The 18,582-nt window shown below is 43.2% G+C and overlaps 1 protein-coding gene across 1 annotated transcript in view; it reads right to left on the minus strand.

Annotated features, from left to right (window-relative positions):
* LOC141740544 (uncharacterized) overlaps positions 1–18,582 on the minus strand; it is a 73,788-nt gene that overhangs the window by 14,993 nt on the left and 40,213 nt on the right. Inside the window, 3 exon segments of the mRNA XM_074579370.1 lie at positions 10,819–10,995; positions 12,544–12,593; positions 13,769–13,880. Coding sequence (XP_074435471.1) covers positions 10,819–10,995; positions 12,544–12,593; positions 13,769–13,880 — 339 coding nt within the window.

Here is an 18,582-nt window from a genome sequence, read left to right on the forward strand (position 1 = left end):
TTTTTGCAGAAAAAAAAAATAATTAAAAATTCTTGAGTTCTCACAGAATTCTTGAACATTGTCTGGTCTTGACAACTTGTTCATCTTCGTTTCAGTCTGCTTGTCCCATCACTTTCCCTGGCAACACTTCCACTTGCAGCAGCTCCTCTGATTCATCTCCCATAAAGAAACGTTTTGGTGTGGGAACCTCCTCAAGTTTTTCCACAGGGAATGAAGAAACAAACAGATCACTTTTAAAAACGTGTGCTGTCAACTTACCTTCACTGAACGCTCCTGATCACCTACTGGCCCTACGGACTCTCTGGCAGGTTTCCTGCTCCTGGTATATTTGAAACAAGTTTTATGATTAGTGTTGATGCCTTCAGCAAAATTGTTCCTCAAAATATTTGCTGGGCTGTCTTGAATCCTTTTACATTTATCCTGTCACGGTTCATGGTCTTTTCTATTTTCTTCATTTGCATGAATGTTCAGCTTTTTGAAGGATGCCTTCTTGCTTTAATAATCTGTTTAATCCTGCTGTTTATCCATGCCAGCAACCTCTTACCCTTTCTTAAGTCTTTCTTCACATGTGGTATGAATTTCTTGAGTGCCTCCAGTATGTCCCCAAAGAGTCTCTATGCCATCTGCAAGGATTTAACTCCCCTAGCTAATCCTTCTAGTTTGTTTTCAGTAAGTATTCTCATTTTTATGTAGTTTCCCATTTTGAAGCTGAGCTCAGCTATGGTGATATTTACTCGGCTTTCACTGTTCCTTCAAGGATGTTTTATGCAAGCACATCATGGCTGCTTTTAGATAACAGCTCTTTAACTGCAGCATTTTGAACTTGGTCCTGAGTGTTACTCAAAAGCAAGTCCAGGAGTTGTCTCTCTTCTGGTGAGGCATCTACAGAGAGGGGGAGAGTCGAAATTTACTTTACTTTTGCATGTCCTGCCCTTGTTTTGGTTCTGCCAAGGTTATTCCACTGGGTACATTCAAACCATGCTGTGACTACTATTGACAGACAACATATGGGAGAAGATGGGGAGAAAAGGGAGACAGTTATTTTTCAGAAAGTCCTGAAAAGTAGATCTTAGTTGGTTTTCTGTGGTGGGGTAAACAACATTTTACAGGAGGGTAAACCTAGTAAGTCCTGTACCTGCTTATTAAATAGTCTTTGATAGAGGAAAATATAAAATTAAATGTAGATCCTTCAGGAAAATAAGAACATGAACTTCTAAGTCTACCTCTGTAGCAGCTACCAGCCTCCCTGATTTAGTAAACTACGAATCACAATAAAAGGGTGATATAATGCTCAGATAATAGGACAGCTGTACTCTGACATGATGTGTTGAGATCCCTCAATGAAGCATGTAAGGACTCTCACCACTTTTAGGTAAAGGAAAATTGGTACTTTTTTAGTGAAAGGAAAATTTCTACACTTATAGGACACATTTCATGGTCTTGGAACAGATACCATAGACAAAATTTAAATTAATCTTTCTTACATTTTTTTCTGTTTTTTTGAATAAAAAAGCCTCTTTATGAATAAAAAAAAAGCCTCTTTATAAAAAAAGATGCCAGCCCCATCCCTAAAAGGCTCTAATTCCTACCGTAGTTGATGTCTGATTGCTGCATCAAACTGTAGAAAGATCACTTCTCTATGAGCAGCTAGCAGCTGGCTACTTCACTGGGATCCAGTGGATTATGGAGGCTGTCAATCATTTTCTGTATCTCTTGAAGTTCAGTCCCTGGAGTCCCAAGAACAGTAAGTTTATCAGACAAGGTTTCAGGAGATACACATAAAAATCTCTCAGTTCAGTAAACTCTTTTTTCCTCCAAGAGTTTTGTACTTCATGACTTTCTTCATTTTTCCTCTTTCCCCTCGGAGGCAGAAGAAGAATGCATTTATATCCCCTTCAACACTACAAAAACAGGCTTTAAGAAAAGAGATTACAGCAGGTGGGGAATTATGAGGATGCAGTAAGGTCAGGGAGGAAAAGGCATAGGAATGAAAAGTTACAAGCATTTCAAAAGAATGGTTCTTTTATTATCCTTTCCCATTAAAATATCAATTATTATAAAAGATGAACAAGGACTGTCTTTCCATTATCATATCTGGTTGGACTAGATGATCGTTGTAGGTCCCTTCCAACTGAAAATATAGAGATTAAATTTGTGAGACAGGAGCAGAATCAGGTCCTGAGATGGCATTGTACTTACTTCAAAGACCTAAACTAGTTATTGCGTGGTAGGGAATGACAGGGACAACTTAATCATAAAATGTGTTGGGTTGGAAGGGACCTTTAAAGGTCACCTAGTCCAACCCCCCTGCAGTAAGCAGGGACATCTTCAACTAGATCAGGTTGCTCAGAGCCTCATCCAGCCTGGCCATGAATGTCTCCAGGGATGGGGCCTCCACCACCACTCTGGGCAACACATTCCATTGTTTCACCACCCTCATTGTAAAGAACTTCTTCCTTAATGCCTAATGTAAACCTGCCGTGCTCTAGTTTAAAACCATTGCCCCTTGTCCTATCGCTACATGCCCTTGCAAACAGCCCCTCCCCATCTCTCCTGTAGGCCCCCTTCAGGTACTGGAAGGCCGCTATAAGGTCTCCCTGGAGCCTTCTCTTCTCCAGGCTGAACAACCCCAGCTCTCTCAGCCTGTCTTCACAGGAGAGGTGCTTCAGCCCTCTGATCATCTTTGGGGCCCTCGTCTGGACCTGCTCCAACAGGTCCATGTCCTTCTTACACTGAGGGCTCCAGAGGGCTCCAGAGCTGGACACTTCTCCAACTGCTTTCAATAAAATACTACTGGGGGTCGATTTTGCAAGTTAATGGATGTTTTTCTGCAGAAGCCCTAAAGTTTTTTTATTCCCTTTAAGCCTAGCCAAAAACTTCCTGGAGCAATGGGTCCCTACAAGTCATTACCCTTACAAAAGCACCTGCTCTTACTTGGTGTTTGTAGGAAATGCATGCACAGGGCTTGACTGCCTCCCAGGGCATGGCCACTGCAGACGTGATTTAACTTGAAAGCACCTGTTATAGAAACCCAATGTTCTCTCTGTCAGGCTGCAGGGGCTGCCATCTTTTAAGGAAGTTAAATGGTCTGATGTGGGGGAGAAGGAAATTATTCCACGTCAGCAGCAACAAAAATGATCCTTTGGTCAGGAGCAATGGTGTTAAAATGTCTGTGCAAAATGCGTTACAGAGGCAGCAGAGTACTGAGGACTCCATCTTGTTTTATTTTCTGTTTTAAAAGCGTGGTAGCCAGGCACACATTAGACATGTCTGAAATTGAAATACATCGTACATAATATTCCTCCTACATCTGGTTATGTGGATTCTCACTGATCACTGAGCTGAGTCTTCTTGATTGTTTCAAAGCTCATTAAACATGCTAATCTACATGGGCTTTCTCAGCCATATACAAATGAAGTTACTAATATGCACTACAATGAGCGCGTACCACAGAACAGGGAGTGCCTTTTGTTAGAGAAAATAAGCCCACTTCAAAATCAAACGTTCACAAGCACAGTATTAAAATAAAAGCTATAACAAGTATTTATGATTCACTGAGTCCTTTCTTCCCTTCCAAAATTAAATTTCAAGAAGATAAATTCAGAACCAACAATAAAAATCTTACTCACATAAAAAGAAAAATACATAAGGGATAAAATCTGGAGACATTAAAAGACAAAGCTAGTCTTTTATATATTTTTCTCAATTCTTGAAGAATTTAATATTTTTATGCAATTGTCATAATCAATTTTTCATTTTTAAGAGATGCCAGGACAGAAGTGAAGCTGTGCAGGTAAAGTTTTTACTCCTGAGTTGCGTCTGAGCAGTGCCAAATGTACAGATATAGAATCATAGAATAGTTCGGGTTGGAAGGGACCTTAAAGATCACACAGTTCCAACCCCCCTGCCATGGGCAGGGACACCTCCCACTAGATCAGGTTGCTCAAAGCCCCATCCAGCCTGGCCTTGAACACTGACAGGGATGGGGCTTCCACCACCTCTCTGGGCAACCTGTTCCAGTGCCTCACCACCCTCATGGTGAAGAACTTCTTCCTAACATCCAGTCTGAATCGTCCCATCTCTAGTTTTGATCCATTCCCTCTAGTCCTACCATTACCCAACATCCTAAAAAGTCCCTCACCGGCTTTCTTGTAGGCCCCCTTAAGATGCTGGTAGGCCAATATATAAACGTGGGCATGAGAACAGTCCAGCCATGCAGCACATACCTCCACAGAGGAGAACGTGTGCATAACATGCCAAGTTTTGAAACCCCAGCTCACTATACTGTGGGAATAATCCAGTGGCTGAAAAGCCAAATGCCAAGAACACTTCAACACTTGGGACAGGATTAGCTCATCTGACTTTAGTTGCCTAATTATCAGGCGCTAAGGTTAATTGTGCTCCTGCAATCTTGGGCACCTCTAAAGAGGGTTTCATCCCACTTTGAACACATTTTAGCTTGGGATGAGCAGCTCCTCTGGAGATGTCTTTGTAACGGTGTCCAGAGAAGGCATCCAGTCACAGCAGAGGTACCTACCCAGTTGTTAGATACCAGTAGCTATGTACCTAACTGGTAGCCACTACAGGTAGACACATCCCACTCCTGCAGTACAGTTTAACATTAACATTAACATTAACATTAACAGCAGGTCAAAGCCATTAGGCGAACCAGTACCATTTCTGTAAAAATACATGTTCATGCAGGATGACACACACCTCAGCTATTTGATCCTTTGGAAAGAGAACCAAGCAACAGATTTACTAGAGGAACCAAAGCCTGCCTTTTTTAATCTTCTGGCAAAGACAAAATCATCATGGGCTGACAGATGGCTTAACAGACACTTGCTAGATGCGGAAGAGCAATTTTTGGACTATGTTCTCTGTTCTCTGCCAGAGCAGACCTCCCGAGCCTTGTAGGTATGTTGCTTTTCTGTGAGTTTGTGACAGATCTGTGATGCTGTGGACATGCTACCAAAACCCAACAGTCTTCCAACAACAGAATGGAGCAGGAAAAAGAAAAAAATAAGACTGGAATTTAATCTTGATTTTATTCTTCAGTTAACATCAATCGCATGTTCATGCTCCTTTTGTCCCTTTCTCACCATCAGCATTTCATACTTTTTTGCACCTGGAACCATCTATCTTAAGCACACAGTACTTGTTATGTACCAATCCTGTCAGTCCCTCCCCAGTCTGGGGTCAGAGGCTCTGGGTTTAAGGCACAAAAGCAGTTTGGGGAATTTCCTAACTGAGCAAAAGCCAGGAAATACGAAACCACATCATGAAATGCGCCAACAATTTCTAGGCTTAGGTGGAGAGCTCTGAGATCAGTCTGCAGACAAGACAAATGCACAAAGTAAACGATCCAGATGCTCGTCTCTAAGCAAACACGCCAAAGTAGCAAATACTTTTGCTTCCCGGGCCACAACCACTCCTGGGCACCAAATGAGACCTCCCTGGGATGCCACCAGGGCTCCCAGAGCAAGGTCAAGCCCTGGATTTTGTTCAGGCTCAGCATATCACTCCCAGCTGTCACCATCCCACCTGGTGTTACAGCTTCTGGTTCAGAAACTGCTTCCCCAGTGTCTCCTACAACCCCTTTTTTCAGTGTTTATATCTACCCAAATAGATAGTCATGGCCAGGCAGTCCTTCCCCCCTGCGCTGCAACACCTCCAGCTCCTGCACCGCCAGGGCCGGCCCAGGTACCTCCTCCCTCCTGTCTCCTCTCCTTATTTCAGCAGAAATAAGTCAGAGGACATAAAGGTCCCAGCCTGCCACTTCTGTGTACGCGGGGACAGGGACAAACCTTGATAAACTGGTGGGATGGGGAATGCTTTCACAAATAGGAAGAGGCAGCACAAATGGCTGGGTTTTAATTACTTTTGATCATTAAAGACCTTTAGATATTTAACTAGAGGATCCTTCCTTTGCTTTTACTGTTGTTTCTACCTCTGAACCCAGAGGACCAAAGGTCTCTCCTCCCTGACAGACACTCCGCCACCACCCTTCATCAGTGGCAAATGCTAGCTGCATCCAGATTAAAATCACTGATGTTTATTTCTGCATCTCCAATGACAAGAAAAACTGTAATGTACATGAAAAAATGTGCGTGGCCTGCCACCCAGAACAAAATCTCTTTTAGCATTAGCAAATACTGACCTTCTCTGGAAGCATTTTGAACATGATCAGCACTTCAGTGGGCTGAGGGATGAACCACAAGTTCAGGAAGGTGTGTCCATCTGGAGACAGCAAAGAGCGTGGTTGAGGATGGAAGGATCTGAATTATTGCAAAAAAGTGAGAGGTGTTTAGCATTTTGAGGATTCCTTCTGCCTGTCACTTCCCAGAAATATATATGTTTTTAAGTTTGATAAAACTGTTCCTTGGACATAAGATTCGCCTTTATGATTTGGAGCAAGTGTATTTTAGACCTAACGTGATTTAGCTTTGATGTGTAGAATACCGGGTAAAGGTTTGACCTCCAAAACCTGCTGAATGTGAGAGAAATTTGAAAGAAACTTTCTTAAAGCACCTGATCTATAAAGCAGGGATGTGAGCTGCTGTGCTGAGGGCATTCAGCGTCCCTTCCTCTGGGAATACGCTTTTGCTGGCTAGAACAGGAGACAGGCAGGGCAAAGCAGCAGGCAGGTATTAAAAATCTATACCATTATTTTAAAATAGGATATGCAATTACTAGTAGGCAGCCCACTTTTTTTTTGCCAGAAGATATGAAAATACAACATTTATTACATGAATAATGTATTTTCCTGTTTTTATATACAATGTGCCATTTCTTGTCTTCACATACATGAAGATGAAGTATAATACGCAGCTAGTACATTCTGAAATAAAAGATAAATATTCAGCTTGGAGATTAAGTTCAGCTCTTTCTGAAGTAAGTTTTGCAGGGCTTTTAATTTATTTTTTTTTCCTTTTGTCTGAAAAAAATCCCCACAAGGCTGAATGCAAAAAATAGACCTTTGGTTTGGGTGGGATGGAGTAATGAAAGGTTAAATACTCTGTGTTGTATGCACGGAAATTATATTTGGGCAGGGTTTGTTTAACCAGCTGTGCCCTACTAACTTTTGCACTAGAATGATAAGCACTAATTGTACCTAAAGAAACCATATAAGTGACGCTTTTTCAGGGTGAGATTAGTATTCACACTCTCCATTTCCTCCCCTTTACATCACAGTTCGTAAACAATACCAGCGGGGAGAGAGCAACCAGGGTTTCCTCCAAAGGCAGAAGCACACACACTTTCCAGATGTGCTTCATCTTTACAGGCTTCAGCGGAAGAGGACTGTGGGCAGCCTGCCACAGAGGCTCTATTTCCCCACCTCACCACAGGACGTTAAGGGTGGCTTCTCCGTAGCTGCGTTTGCGAAGGAGTCACACGCTGTGTCACCCTGCTATGATGTGGCACCTACCTTCTTCGGCCAGAAAATGAGGACAGTCCACTGCATCCAGATAAGCTGCTGCCTACCCTGGCAACACATGAACGATTTGCAGTGCCGTCTCCCAAGAAAACACAGTTTAATCCCAAATAAAACAGATTTTCTACATTGTGTAAAAAAAAAAAACCTAAACCCCCCCCAAACATCCCAGAGATGCTATGTCATGCCCACAGAGTGACTGCTGCTTTTAAAACATGTATGGCTAAGAGCTATGACCTAGTTTCATACGCCAAGTCCAGGAACAAAGAAAAAGGCTGGGGGAAGGGAAGAACAGGATGGCACCACCACACAGAAACCACAGCCCTACATTTTCCTTTCTTCCTGCTTCTAACATTTACTTTTAAGACAGCAGTCACTGCAGGAATCTTTTATACTGCTACGGCTTAGGTAAGGCAGCAAGGGTGGGTGCAGGGTTTGTATCCACAGCCTTTCCTGCTGCAGCTGGACTCTATATAACATAAAGACAGCAAAATGAGGAAGGGCAGGGGGTTCGTCTGACAAAATGCGGATGTTGACAATACGAGCACCCCCCTTGAGTTGCCAGAGAGAGAAAGAGGCACTTCCAGGACACGACCCATCTCATCCTAAAGCAGGAGTCTGAAATGGGTCATTCCTTTGAAGCACCTGCTGATTATCAGGGGAGCCTAGTCAGATACAGGCATCTCAAGTTAGGTGGGCTGTTCTCAAACTTTTCCCATCGATGTTAATGAATTATAGGCTTATGGAAATACATACATATATTTGCAGAAAGCTCTTCATTATAACTATTCCAATTATCGTTTCTTCCACTCCTCCCCAAGAGTCTCTTCTTTCCTTTCTTCCTTTCTTCTTTATTCCATTTGTTTTTTCTCTTTTTCCCCCTCTTCACTCCAAACTATCTTTTTCCCTCCCTGTATTTCCTCTGCTGTAACCAGCCACCTTTCCCCCCCACACGCACTGTTTGTTCCAGCCAGATGCAGGTCCTTCTCAGAGGAAGAGAGAGGGAAAGCAGGACCTGCTCACCCCCGAAACCCTTGGCAGCCACAAATGCGTACTACAAGATTAGTTCAGAAGATAAGAAAGCAATTGAATTAGTGTCCCGCTACAACCCTCTAAATGCAGGCAAGATGGAAGCTAAATTTCTGCTTTCATCATAACTAATTGACAGTTGCTGTCTACAAGGTGCTTCTTAGCTTCAATTGAACAACAACAGAAAATGAAACATTAACTGGTAATAACTGATAAAGCGGGGACAAAAAAAGGGCATAGGGGCTGAAAGGGCAGGGGCCATTTTTAATTAAAGCCTTTTCTCCAGCTCCCTGCAGCTCCCTTTCTGGCGTGAACGTCAAGGGGCAGGTCGATGCAGGTGCAAAGGGCGTGCTGCAGCCATCCCCACAGTTGCTGCTGGCCGGACACCTTCACGTCTGCCTCCCTCCGTCAGATAAGGATTTGCTCCTGGTTTCCTTTCTACATCAAATGCAGAAAAGCAGCATGGTATAGTGAGTGATATGAGTGTGGATGGGCCGCAAGCTGCTGGACACAGGCAAGTGGTGAAGCACAGAAGGAGAAAAGGCAACCTCAGAAAATTCGGGGCTACTTAAAGAACAAAAGGGCATATATTTTCTAGGCTGTTTCATTGTTTCAGATGTTCCATTTTAAAGAGTAAAAGGACAACCTGTAACTGCTTATAAGTTACTATGCTTATATTAGCATTTTGGAAGTGTAATAGTATAACCCTATACAGTATTATAGGGTATTGAAATATTTTCTTGCTGTTGAAAAGTTACAGGTCCAAAAGGCACGAACCAATATCTGATTAGGGTGCACAATGCTAGGACTTGCTGCTTTCTGTGTTGAACGTTCCAACAGAGGCAATGCTCTTCAAGACCTTCTCTGTCACAAGATGGATGCTCCTGAAACACACCACGGCTTTATTCTTTGCTTGACGTCCCCATGACACCAAGAGTAGGAGGTAGCGCATAGCATGAACTGCAGAAGCATAGGTTCTGCAGCTGAACTCAGTTTCTCTGGGCAAATAAATCATATTTGACCTAGTCCTTGCTAACAAGCTAGGATGGCAACCAAAGCAGTTGCTATGACATGTAACCATGCTTGGTCCTAACTCCCAAATGAGTTCAGGGCAGAAGATGGACACTGTGTGACCCACAAACCCCCAGACTGAAACAATCTGGCATGGGGGGTAGCTTCAGCTTGAAACCTAAGTATACTAAAACATTTTGCTCTAGGATTACTAGTATCTCTTCTGTTACTGTGTCCAGAGAAGGCTCCTTCTAAAGCAAAGAGCAAATGTGTTATGTATGGCCTGTGTACAACTTTTTATGATAATATGCAAAATACTATAGAACTAAAGCATCTCAGGGCATCCGAGACAGCAGTACCTTAGACAACATCCAATAAAAGCAGGTAGATAAAGGAAGAAAAATGGCCCATGCCATGGGCCTGTGATGGGGTAACTCCCCAGCAATTACTAGCAAGACAAAAGGTAGCCCAAGACTGGCGTAGCTCCACAGGCCTGCAGCTGGCATGCAGTTAAAAAACAGGGAAGGGGTGATGATGATAACCTGCTCAAGTATCTTGTTGAGTCACATTTTATGACTTGTTGTGCTTGTAACTACGCTCCCAACCTTTGTAATCGGAACTAAAGCTTTTGACTGAACTTTAACAAGTGGGGGCTTTTATGTTTACCTCTGAGCCTCTCTGTTGCTGGGAACAAGGTGACCAAGAGCAAAACCAGTGTCCTGGGTGACTGCTTTCACATCTAAAACCATCTGCCTGCTGGTGCTAACATGGGGAGTCCAGACGCTTATGGAGAGTCAGCAGAAGGGCTCACCTTCCTAGTCACAAGTTTTGAGGAAGGAGATCCTTGTGACATGGCCAAAAAAATGTCCCTTCTGAAAGGAGAAGATGACACAGGGTCATCCCCTAGTCTGTCGTGTGCTCTTCCTCTCCTTTCTTAACTTCTGACAAGTCACAACCCTACAACTTATTAGCAGGTTTTGTTTAAATCTTAAATAAATAAAATTTAAGGGTAAGACAACCCTCACTGCCTAGGCTGTTATTAAAGCAGAAGATTTACATCCTGAAAATGAGATTATCCATTTCTTTCCCCCTTACATGCGGTGTTGGGAGTAGAAGCAAGCACACTTCTAAAGTTTTCCTTCTTTGTATGCCAGCTTTTGCAGGCAGCTCTGACTATGCACATTCTACATCCACCAGCATTGCCTGAAAAATGGCAGAACACACTGCTCGGGGCACTTTCAGACTATCATTCCCCTTACAAACATGTATTCACCTTTGCTTCGTAATACACTCTGACTGAAGATGCTGGCCCCCAGGAACACGCTTGCAAACATGAAACAAACCTGGGATCAGGTGCAAGGTTTTTCTTTAAATCTTGCTCCTCTTTTTTTCCTTGAGGTAGTCTAATTATGAAGTACTTGTCTCTGATGACAGGGAAATCACCTAAAAGGCTTCTTAGGCTATTGTAGTACCCAATGAGCTGAGCTCTCAGGGCATGCTGGGACACACGCTGATTCAGCCTGAAAAAGAATAATTAAAATCTGTAGTGTTGTGCAGAGCGTCATCTGTCCAGATACACTCTACCTTTGTTGAGGTTAATCTCCTTCTGTATGGACAACTTTGGCACCTTCTACAGCAAAATTTACAAGCTACGATTCTTCTGTAGCGTGACAACCAGCAGGATAAAAATCATGAAAGTGGCATTTAAGAACCAAGGTAAACTTTAGATTTAGTGCTTTTCATCACACAGATGTCTTTACAATGCCTTGGAAATATCTGCAAGCTAATACAGCAGCCGCTTTGTGGGAGCTGTTGATGCTTACGTTATGATAAGGAAGCAGAAGCAGGAAGGAGGTAAGTGAGATCATGAGTTAACTGCAGAACTGGTAATGAGACGGTGTGACCCTGAGTCAGATTCCATCGTCACTGAGCTGCACTGAAACTCTGCTCCAGCCCCTGGCCGCAAGCTGCCTCCAGACCCATGGGTCTGGCCTTACCTACTCACTTGATAAGCTGTACCTGGGCTGAACGCAGTCTCCATCTGCAGCGTGACACAAATCTACGTCATTTGTGAAACATGGCTTACTGAAACAGCCGCCCTACTTGCAGCTTGCTCCTTGCCACGCTCTTTCCCAAGGCTGCTCGAAGGCACCTCTGCACAGCTGGGCATACGAGGAGAAGACAGACCTGGATGCTGGCCACGTGCCAGGTTTTCGTCCAGGCTTTCGACAGAGTGGATTTAGAACATCCAGCTCTTAGGTGGCTTCAGAACAGGCTACACACTCCAGTAGAAAGGTAACACATAAACCAGTCTAGTGCGACATACCAAGTACGGTCTGTTTCTCAGTGAAAGCAGACAAGAAATAGCTCATTTCCCCTTTTTTTTTTTTCTTTCTTTATTGGCACATGTGCCCAATCTCAATATATTGTGTGCAAGACAAAGGTCCCAGAAACGTAAACTTACCTGGGAATAAAAACCGTAAAATACTGGACAATGACATAGGAACACAGGATTAAAAAAAAAAAAAAATCAACTCCCCCTCTGTTTGAACTTCTCTTTTTTCCCAAGTTGTCGTACAAACTAGATGGAATTCACAGGCTAGTACATCCCACTCGTTCATTCTCTGATCTACTGCACGTTATTTCCACTGCAATTTATCACTCATGTCAACGATGTTTATCTGGTATTTCTGATGAAATACCAAAAAAGCATTGGTGTTGTGCGCCTTTACTTAGCATCCCATCATCAATCCTTTCTCCTCATAAAGAAACCAAATAGTTTCTTTGTGGTTTTACTCATCCAGCAACATGGTTTGTACTGCCTGTAATGTTATCGTGCTAAACCACTGAAAATGTTTTTCTTTTCTCAGCTTGCAAAATGGCTTACAGGTATAGTCATAATATTCTGAATAAGGAAGTACGTAAATTCATGTTATCAACATGAAAAAGATGCCCTCAGAACAAGAGTCATGTTTAAAACATGATGTGCTTGTATGGAAATGTCTACACTAGATCTATATTAAACATCTATTAGACATACAGTAAATGTCTATGTCAGATATACTTACTTATGGCAATATTCAACAATAACATCTCTTTTCAGTTTCAGCACTTCATCCTATAATGAGACAATATTTTCTTCTTATTATCATGCATATAGGACTTATATGTACTGTGAATCTAACAAAACCAAAACACTTGTAACATTTCCTATTAATATAATTTTAAAAACCCTACAAGATTATGTATAGTATTACAGACATCTAAACTATGAAATTCCAAAACTTGAAGGAGGATAAACATCAAAGATTTCAACGAGTATGTCAGACCCAGTAGACAGTTAATGCAATCTTGTAAATAAATTCAGAATTATTTTATTCAAGTATGGTTGATGTAATTTTGTTCACAAATTCTGTAATATTTCCTAAAAGAGTCTGCAGCTAGGAGTTATTCCTTCATACACTCAGCCTACTGAGCTGTCAAGAAGCTTATGAGTACATTAAACTAAATAATTTATGCTATTTCAAAAAGAGAATAGCCATTAAGGATTTGTGTAGAAAGAGTTTGATTTTACGACCTGGTAAATTCTTGAAGGCCATGCCTAACCTATAATGTATTCAGCATAAGATACAGAAGTTTAATACAGGATCCATGTTCTGACCTTTAGGCACTGGATAAAGAGGAATTTGCAAAAGGCAAAATTTATACCCATCATGGTATCTTTACAATTATTACCTTTTAAAATTAAAAAAGTAATAAAACTGCTGGAAATGTTTATTAAAGGAGCCAGCCTTCCTCATATAGTGTCCATCTCTAGCTACCACCACTGTTGGATGCTTCATATGTAAAAGCCCAGAACAGTTCTGCACCTATCAGCGTAACTATAGCCAGAATTTACCTCCTTACCTAGGCTGGAAACGGTTTAGGATGCCCGTTAGCATCCACAACCTTTACTTAGCCACATGTCTGCAGATTGCTGCTGCTTTCCATGCACTTCAGGGCCACGAGCCTTGCACATGGGGGATGGCGCAACGGGAGAAGGTTCCCTTGAGTCTCCTACTGCTGCTGGTGGAGCTGGGCCACCATCTGCGGCCCCGCGCCTGACCTGCACGCCCTGGCCACGTCCCAGCCTCCTTCCCTCCACCAAGGTTTCCACACCTGCCACCAGCTTACCTTTCTCCCTAAAGTAACCACAGAGTAACTACAATGCTAACTTAAAGCTACCACTTCGCCTGTGTGCCAAAACCCAACAGTCTCTCTTGAAAAGGCTAAGGAGCCTCCTGACGTACTTACAGGGCTTTGCAGCCCGCTGCCCAGTGCTTCTCTCTTTTGAGTGAAAGTGTTCAGCATCCTGTCTCGGGGTCCCCGTTTCTCCAGCTGAACGGAAATGAAAGCTTCTGGAGGCCTAATGAGGGAAAAAAAGCATGGAAGCTAGGAAGAGTCACCTCTGAAGAGGTAAGCTGATAACTTCCTTCTGAGCCACTCAAATAACGTCTTTAGATTAGACATACCCTCTGCAACAATGTTCATTTTACTCATTCCTTATCTACAACAGGTAAAAATACGCTGGATCTTGTGGATCAGCTACCAGAGATGAGGTGAGCTCTGGGCAAAGTCTCCCAGTCTCCATATTTTTAATTTCAGTGGAAGCAAAATAAATGATGAAAGAAATAGTGACAAATTAAAAAAAATTAAAATGTACCTCCTCATACTGGCATTAAGGTAGTAACAGGAATGGTGAGGCTGCCTGGGCTAAGCTGGACATGTTGAATGCCTTTTTATTTATACTTTCAAATCGCAGGTTTTTCAATTGTCACAGAGTTTTCAGTGCTCGTATTCCAGCTGATCAGCACTGAATAATATACAAAATTGCTCTAACTGCGCCTTGCCAGTACCTGGCTAGTACACAGTACCCCATGTAAAAGCCAGGAAATCAGGCTGGGGAGATAGTAAGTGGGCGTACAAGCACTGAGATCAAGTTTTGTTCTACAGGAAGAGCAAAGTCATATTTAATGGCCTTATCCTGGCCTACTTGTTATTCGTTAGAATTTTGCAATGTTTTCAACTGTAAACTCACTGATACTTAGAAAGTGCTATGAGGTATCTGGATTTCCTCCTTTAATGAACAGGTTATCTCCATGGGGTTTGATGGGAAGCCAGAGTCCCATCGACAGGGTACGGCGAGACAACCCTAGAGCTCAGACCACCAGTTCACACTGAGAAACAGGGCATCTGGGAACATGCCCTTAGGATCGAGACCCCATCACTATGGTTTTTCAATGCACAATGTAAAGCAGGTAGTGCTCGGGATTTGCACGTGCACCAGACTGACCCCTACCCAGTGGAGGGGGCTTGGCCAGTCTGTAATAAATACTTTTTGATGGTACAGAGTAAACCTGGAGAACGTCCAGGAGAAAATGAAGCGGCCGGTGTGGTTGGTTGCAGCAGCTGGTCCTCTGTTTCACTCCCCCAACACTGAATTTCTTCCACTTGCTGAACCGCTCTGACTTGTTAGACTTGCATTTCCTTCCTAAAATATCATGAATATCAATTCTGTGCTTGCTCTCATAAAGACTGGCAGCTCTTCCTACTAAATCAGTGCAGATTTGCAATTCTGTGTGCTTTCATTTACCCTAGCTTTATGATATAATAATTCACTGGGATCATTGAAAGTCACAGAAAAAAAACATTTCTCATTGAGCACAGGCATAATGAAACTGTAGCAGCAGCAGAGTCAGACAACATTCTCGACATTCAATCATCTGCAAATAAAATATGAATATTCCCAGATATTCACACTTTCAAATATGTATAAATAATTGTATATCTAGATCACTTGTCTGGAAAATCAGTTTTCTTCCCCACAAACACAGAATACTACACTCGTGCCTCCACGTTGCCTATTTAAGTGGCTCCTGGTATGAAGGAACCTCAGAAATTTCTGCATATTGATATAAAAATTATCCTAATTTCCAAGTAGGAACAAACGGTTCTTTTCCAAGTTCTTGAAGTCATATTTCAAAAGTGGCACAGGCACTTTGAAGGCCAGAGGAGCTAAAAAAGCGTACTAATTCCCCTGCAAATCAAGGAGAGCTACTGTCCTTTGCATATAGTCGGAAAGAGAAAGACTAAAATGGGAAAAAAAAGTCAAGTTTTGAGAGCTGAGTTCCTTCCCAAGTACTAGCTTCGCTTGAGTTTAATGCCACCTTGCAGATCTATCTACCGAAAAACACCTTTCCTCTGTTGTAGTGGAAAATGGACTTCTTGCCCGGAGAACGATTCTTCCTGCTCAGCTGAGCACAGGGAACATAACAACATGCATTAAAAAACAGTGGTCACCAACTGCCTTAGAAGTAAACGGGCAGACATGAGCAGTGTCTTTGTTCCTGAGAAATGTTTCAGCCTATAAACAAAGTCAGTATAGAAAGGTTGGGCACTGAGGTTACAAATACATGGGAGTTTGCCATTCTGAAGGTCCTAGACCGGTATCAAACAGGATGGTCTGCATGAGGGCTCATTGCATGGTGAGACTGGGTTGGTTAAGCCTGTGCCCTTCATGGCACAGCCCACGGGTCTTGGCTATCAACCAACCAGACCATGGCGAGTGTTGCAGAGCATACAGCTCCCTTGGCATCACGCAACCAGCTCTCCTCCACATGGGGTGAAGGGAGATGCCACAGGCCTTGGCCTGTGTCGGGTGGGCAACCATACCACCCACAGCACTTATGAGTCCCTCAGTACAGACACAGTCTGTGACATCCTGCAACCATCTCCCTTTCCTGTGTAAGGAGGTAAGATTTTTTCCAATTTTATATGTTAATCTGGAATAACCACATGCATAACCTCCTTATCACGGCCTCTGTTGGTTGTATTAATGGTCCTCTGTGTGTGAATTTGATTAGTTAGCTAATACCCACTGGCTGTAAATCAGCAAAAACTGATCCAGAATGGATGCAGCAGCCATTAAATGATTAACAGAGCAGAGGAGACATCTGAAAATGAAAAATACAGTTGCTGCCATTCTGTGGAAAAGAAACCATTCAGCATATAGACAGTAGAAGAAATTCAAATGTTTGGAAGATCAATCCTTTTCAACTGGGGGATGAAGAGCTATTTCCAGAGTAAGACTACTCATGGTTATCAGCAGAGACACACAACTGCAGCACTTTGTATGGCAGCGCAGAGGATCAGTTTGGGAAAGATACAGAGGTTGCTCAGTTCCACTGATTTCAGCGCTGCAGGATCTGATTAGAAATGAAGACGGGGAATCTCAGACTTCTCTGTGACAGGGAATGGAAACCAGCCTCTGGGATGCACTAAACCAGCTCTGGGAGGCTGCACAGCTGGCCATCCAGCTGCCAACACCTGGGTGCCCACCAAGTGGATGCCGAGTGCAGCAGCTCCCTGGGACACGGCCCGTGTGCTGCCAAAAGTCGCATGAGATCAGTGCTGCGAAGGACTCCTGCTCAGCAGCAAGCAGACAGCTCTGACCGCACAGTACTAAGCCTTTTTTCTGGTGGGCCATCAGGATATCAGTTTGTTTGGGCCAATGGATCTCAGCTGTACAGTGCAGATTCACTGTCCTGCTCATGTTGGGACAGGATGCAAAGCATGCAGTGGTGAAGCAAGCTTGTTCTGGTGCAGCTGGCAGTCTCTAAGGTGAGTGTTGGCCCTAGGACCTCCCTTACATTCACCTCTGGTGTAAGGAAAGAGAGCGTATAGGACACTGCTCTAGGAACGGCAATTCATGCTCAGAAGCTTGAATTGCATAAGGCGTCTTTCCCTCTCCTCCTCACACTGCAGCTCTGAGTGACCCAAAATGAGACAACGGGGAGTCATGACAACATCTATTTTTCATTTTTAAACTCAGAAAGAAAATTGGTGTCACACAGGAAACGTTTCAGTCTCATTCCCTTACCTGGTTCAACCCATCTCTAACAACTTTTGAACCCTCTGACTAATTTTAAATACATTTGACGTAAGAACAGAGGTCTCAAGGGTAAAAAGCTCCTTCTGTTTTTGCAAAATCAGCATCCAGCTAGTGAGGAGAACCCCCTGCTCAGGGAAAAGGCAAGGAGAGTTGACCCCTAGCCATTTTGCTTGGCTTGCTTAGCTCCCAGGAGGCAGTGGCCAGCTGGGTTCCCAGCGTGACAGCCAGGCAGTCAGCACGCACAGGGCTATGAACCGGCCGCAAAACCGAGTGCTTCTTGCCCAGCCAGACAGCAAAACACAGGCACTTCCCACACTCAGGAATGAGGTGAGGATACTGCCTGGTGGCAAGGGACTGAGCGTGGGGAGCATCAGGGATGCAAGAGGGGCTGAGGGGGGATGGATGTGGTGTGCTAAGGAACATGGAAAGAGATGTCAATATAAGCACAGAGAAGGCAAGACAAGCCCTAAAGAGTCTCTATTTGCTTATAAATTCAAAATCGCTTACGAGGTCACTTAGCTCATTACTGTAGTGCAGCTGTCTCTGGAAGAGACACAACAGCTGCATAAGAAAATGCAATATGGAGCCCTACAACAATTTAGCATATATGAAGCAAGGGCAGCTCCTGAGCACCATATCTTAAACACAGGATGAAGAAAAAAAAAAAAAAAAGGCCAAATATAAGATGAGGAACAGTAATGGCTTGGTGACCAAGCCGGTAGCTTTTGGACCAACACTGTGGCATCAGGCTAACATGAATGTTTCCCATTGGAAATAGTGTTGACCTTACTTCTGTTTTCAGAAGACAGGGCAAATGAAAGCAGCAGGAACTGATGGTTTCGCCATCCCAGAAGAATGCATGTTTCAAGGTCAGGTTGTGATTGCTAGCCTTACTGCATACCACAGGCTATAAGATTTCACCCATGCCTTTTGAATCCAATTCATCTCCAACCTCCTTCAGTCCTGTCTTGAGGTATATTTTTAGCTATGTTTCATCACTTACACAACTAACAGACTTTAAATAAATCACCGATGTGACACCATTTATTTTTATGTCATATGCTAATACACAATCACTGCAGTTCCTGCAGTCATCGGTGATGCTGTTCCAAGTGTTGCGCAGGACTGCCATCCAATTGATTATAAGCAGAATTAACAGATGCCCTCTTTGGGCTAA

Source organism: Larus michahellis, chromosome 3, assembly GCF_964199755.1.
Source record: "Larus michahellis chromosome 3, bLarMic1.1, whole genome shotgun sequence".
Classification (NCBI taxonomy): Eukaryota; Metazoa; Chordata; class Aves; order Charadriiformes; family Laridae; genus Larus; species Larus michahellis.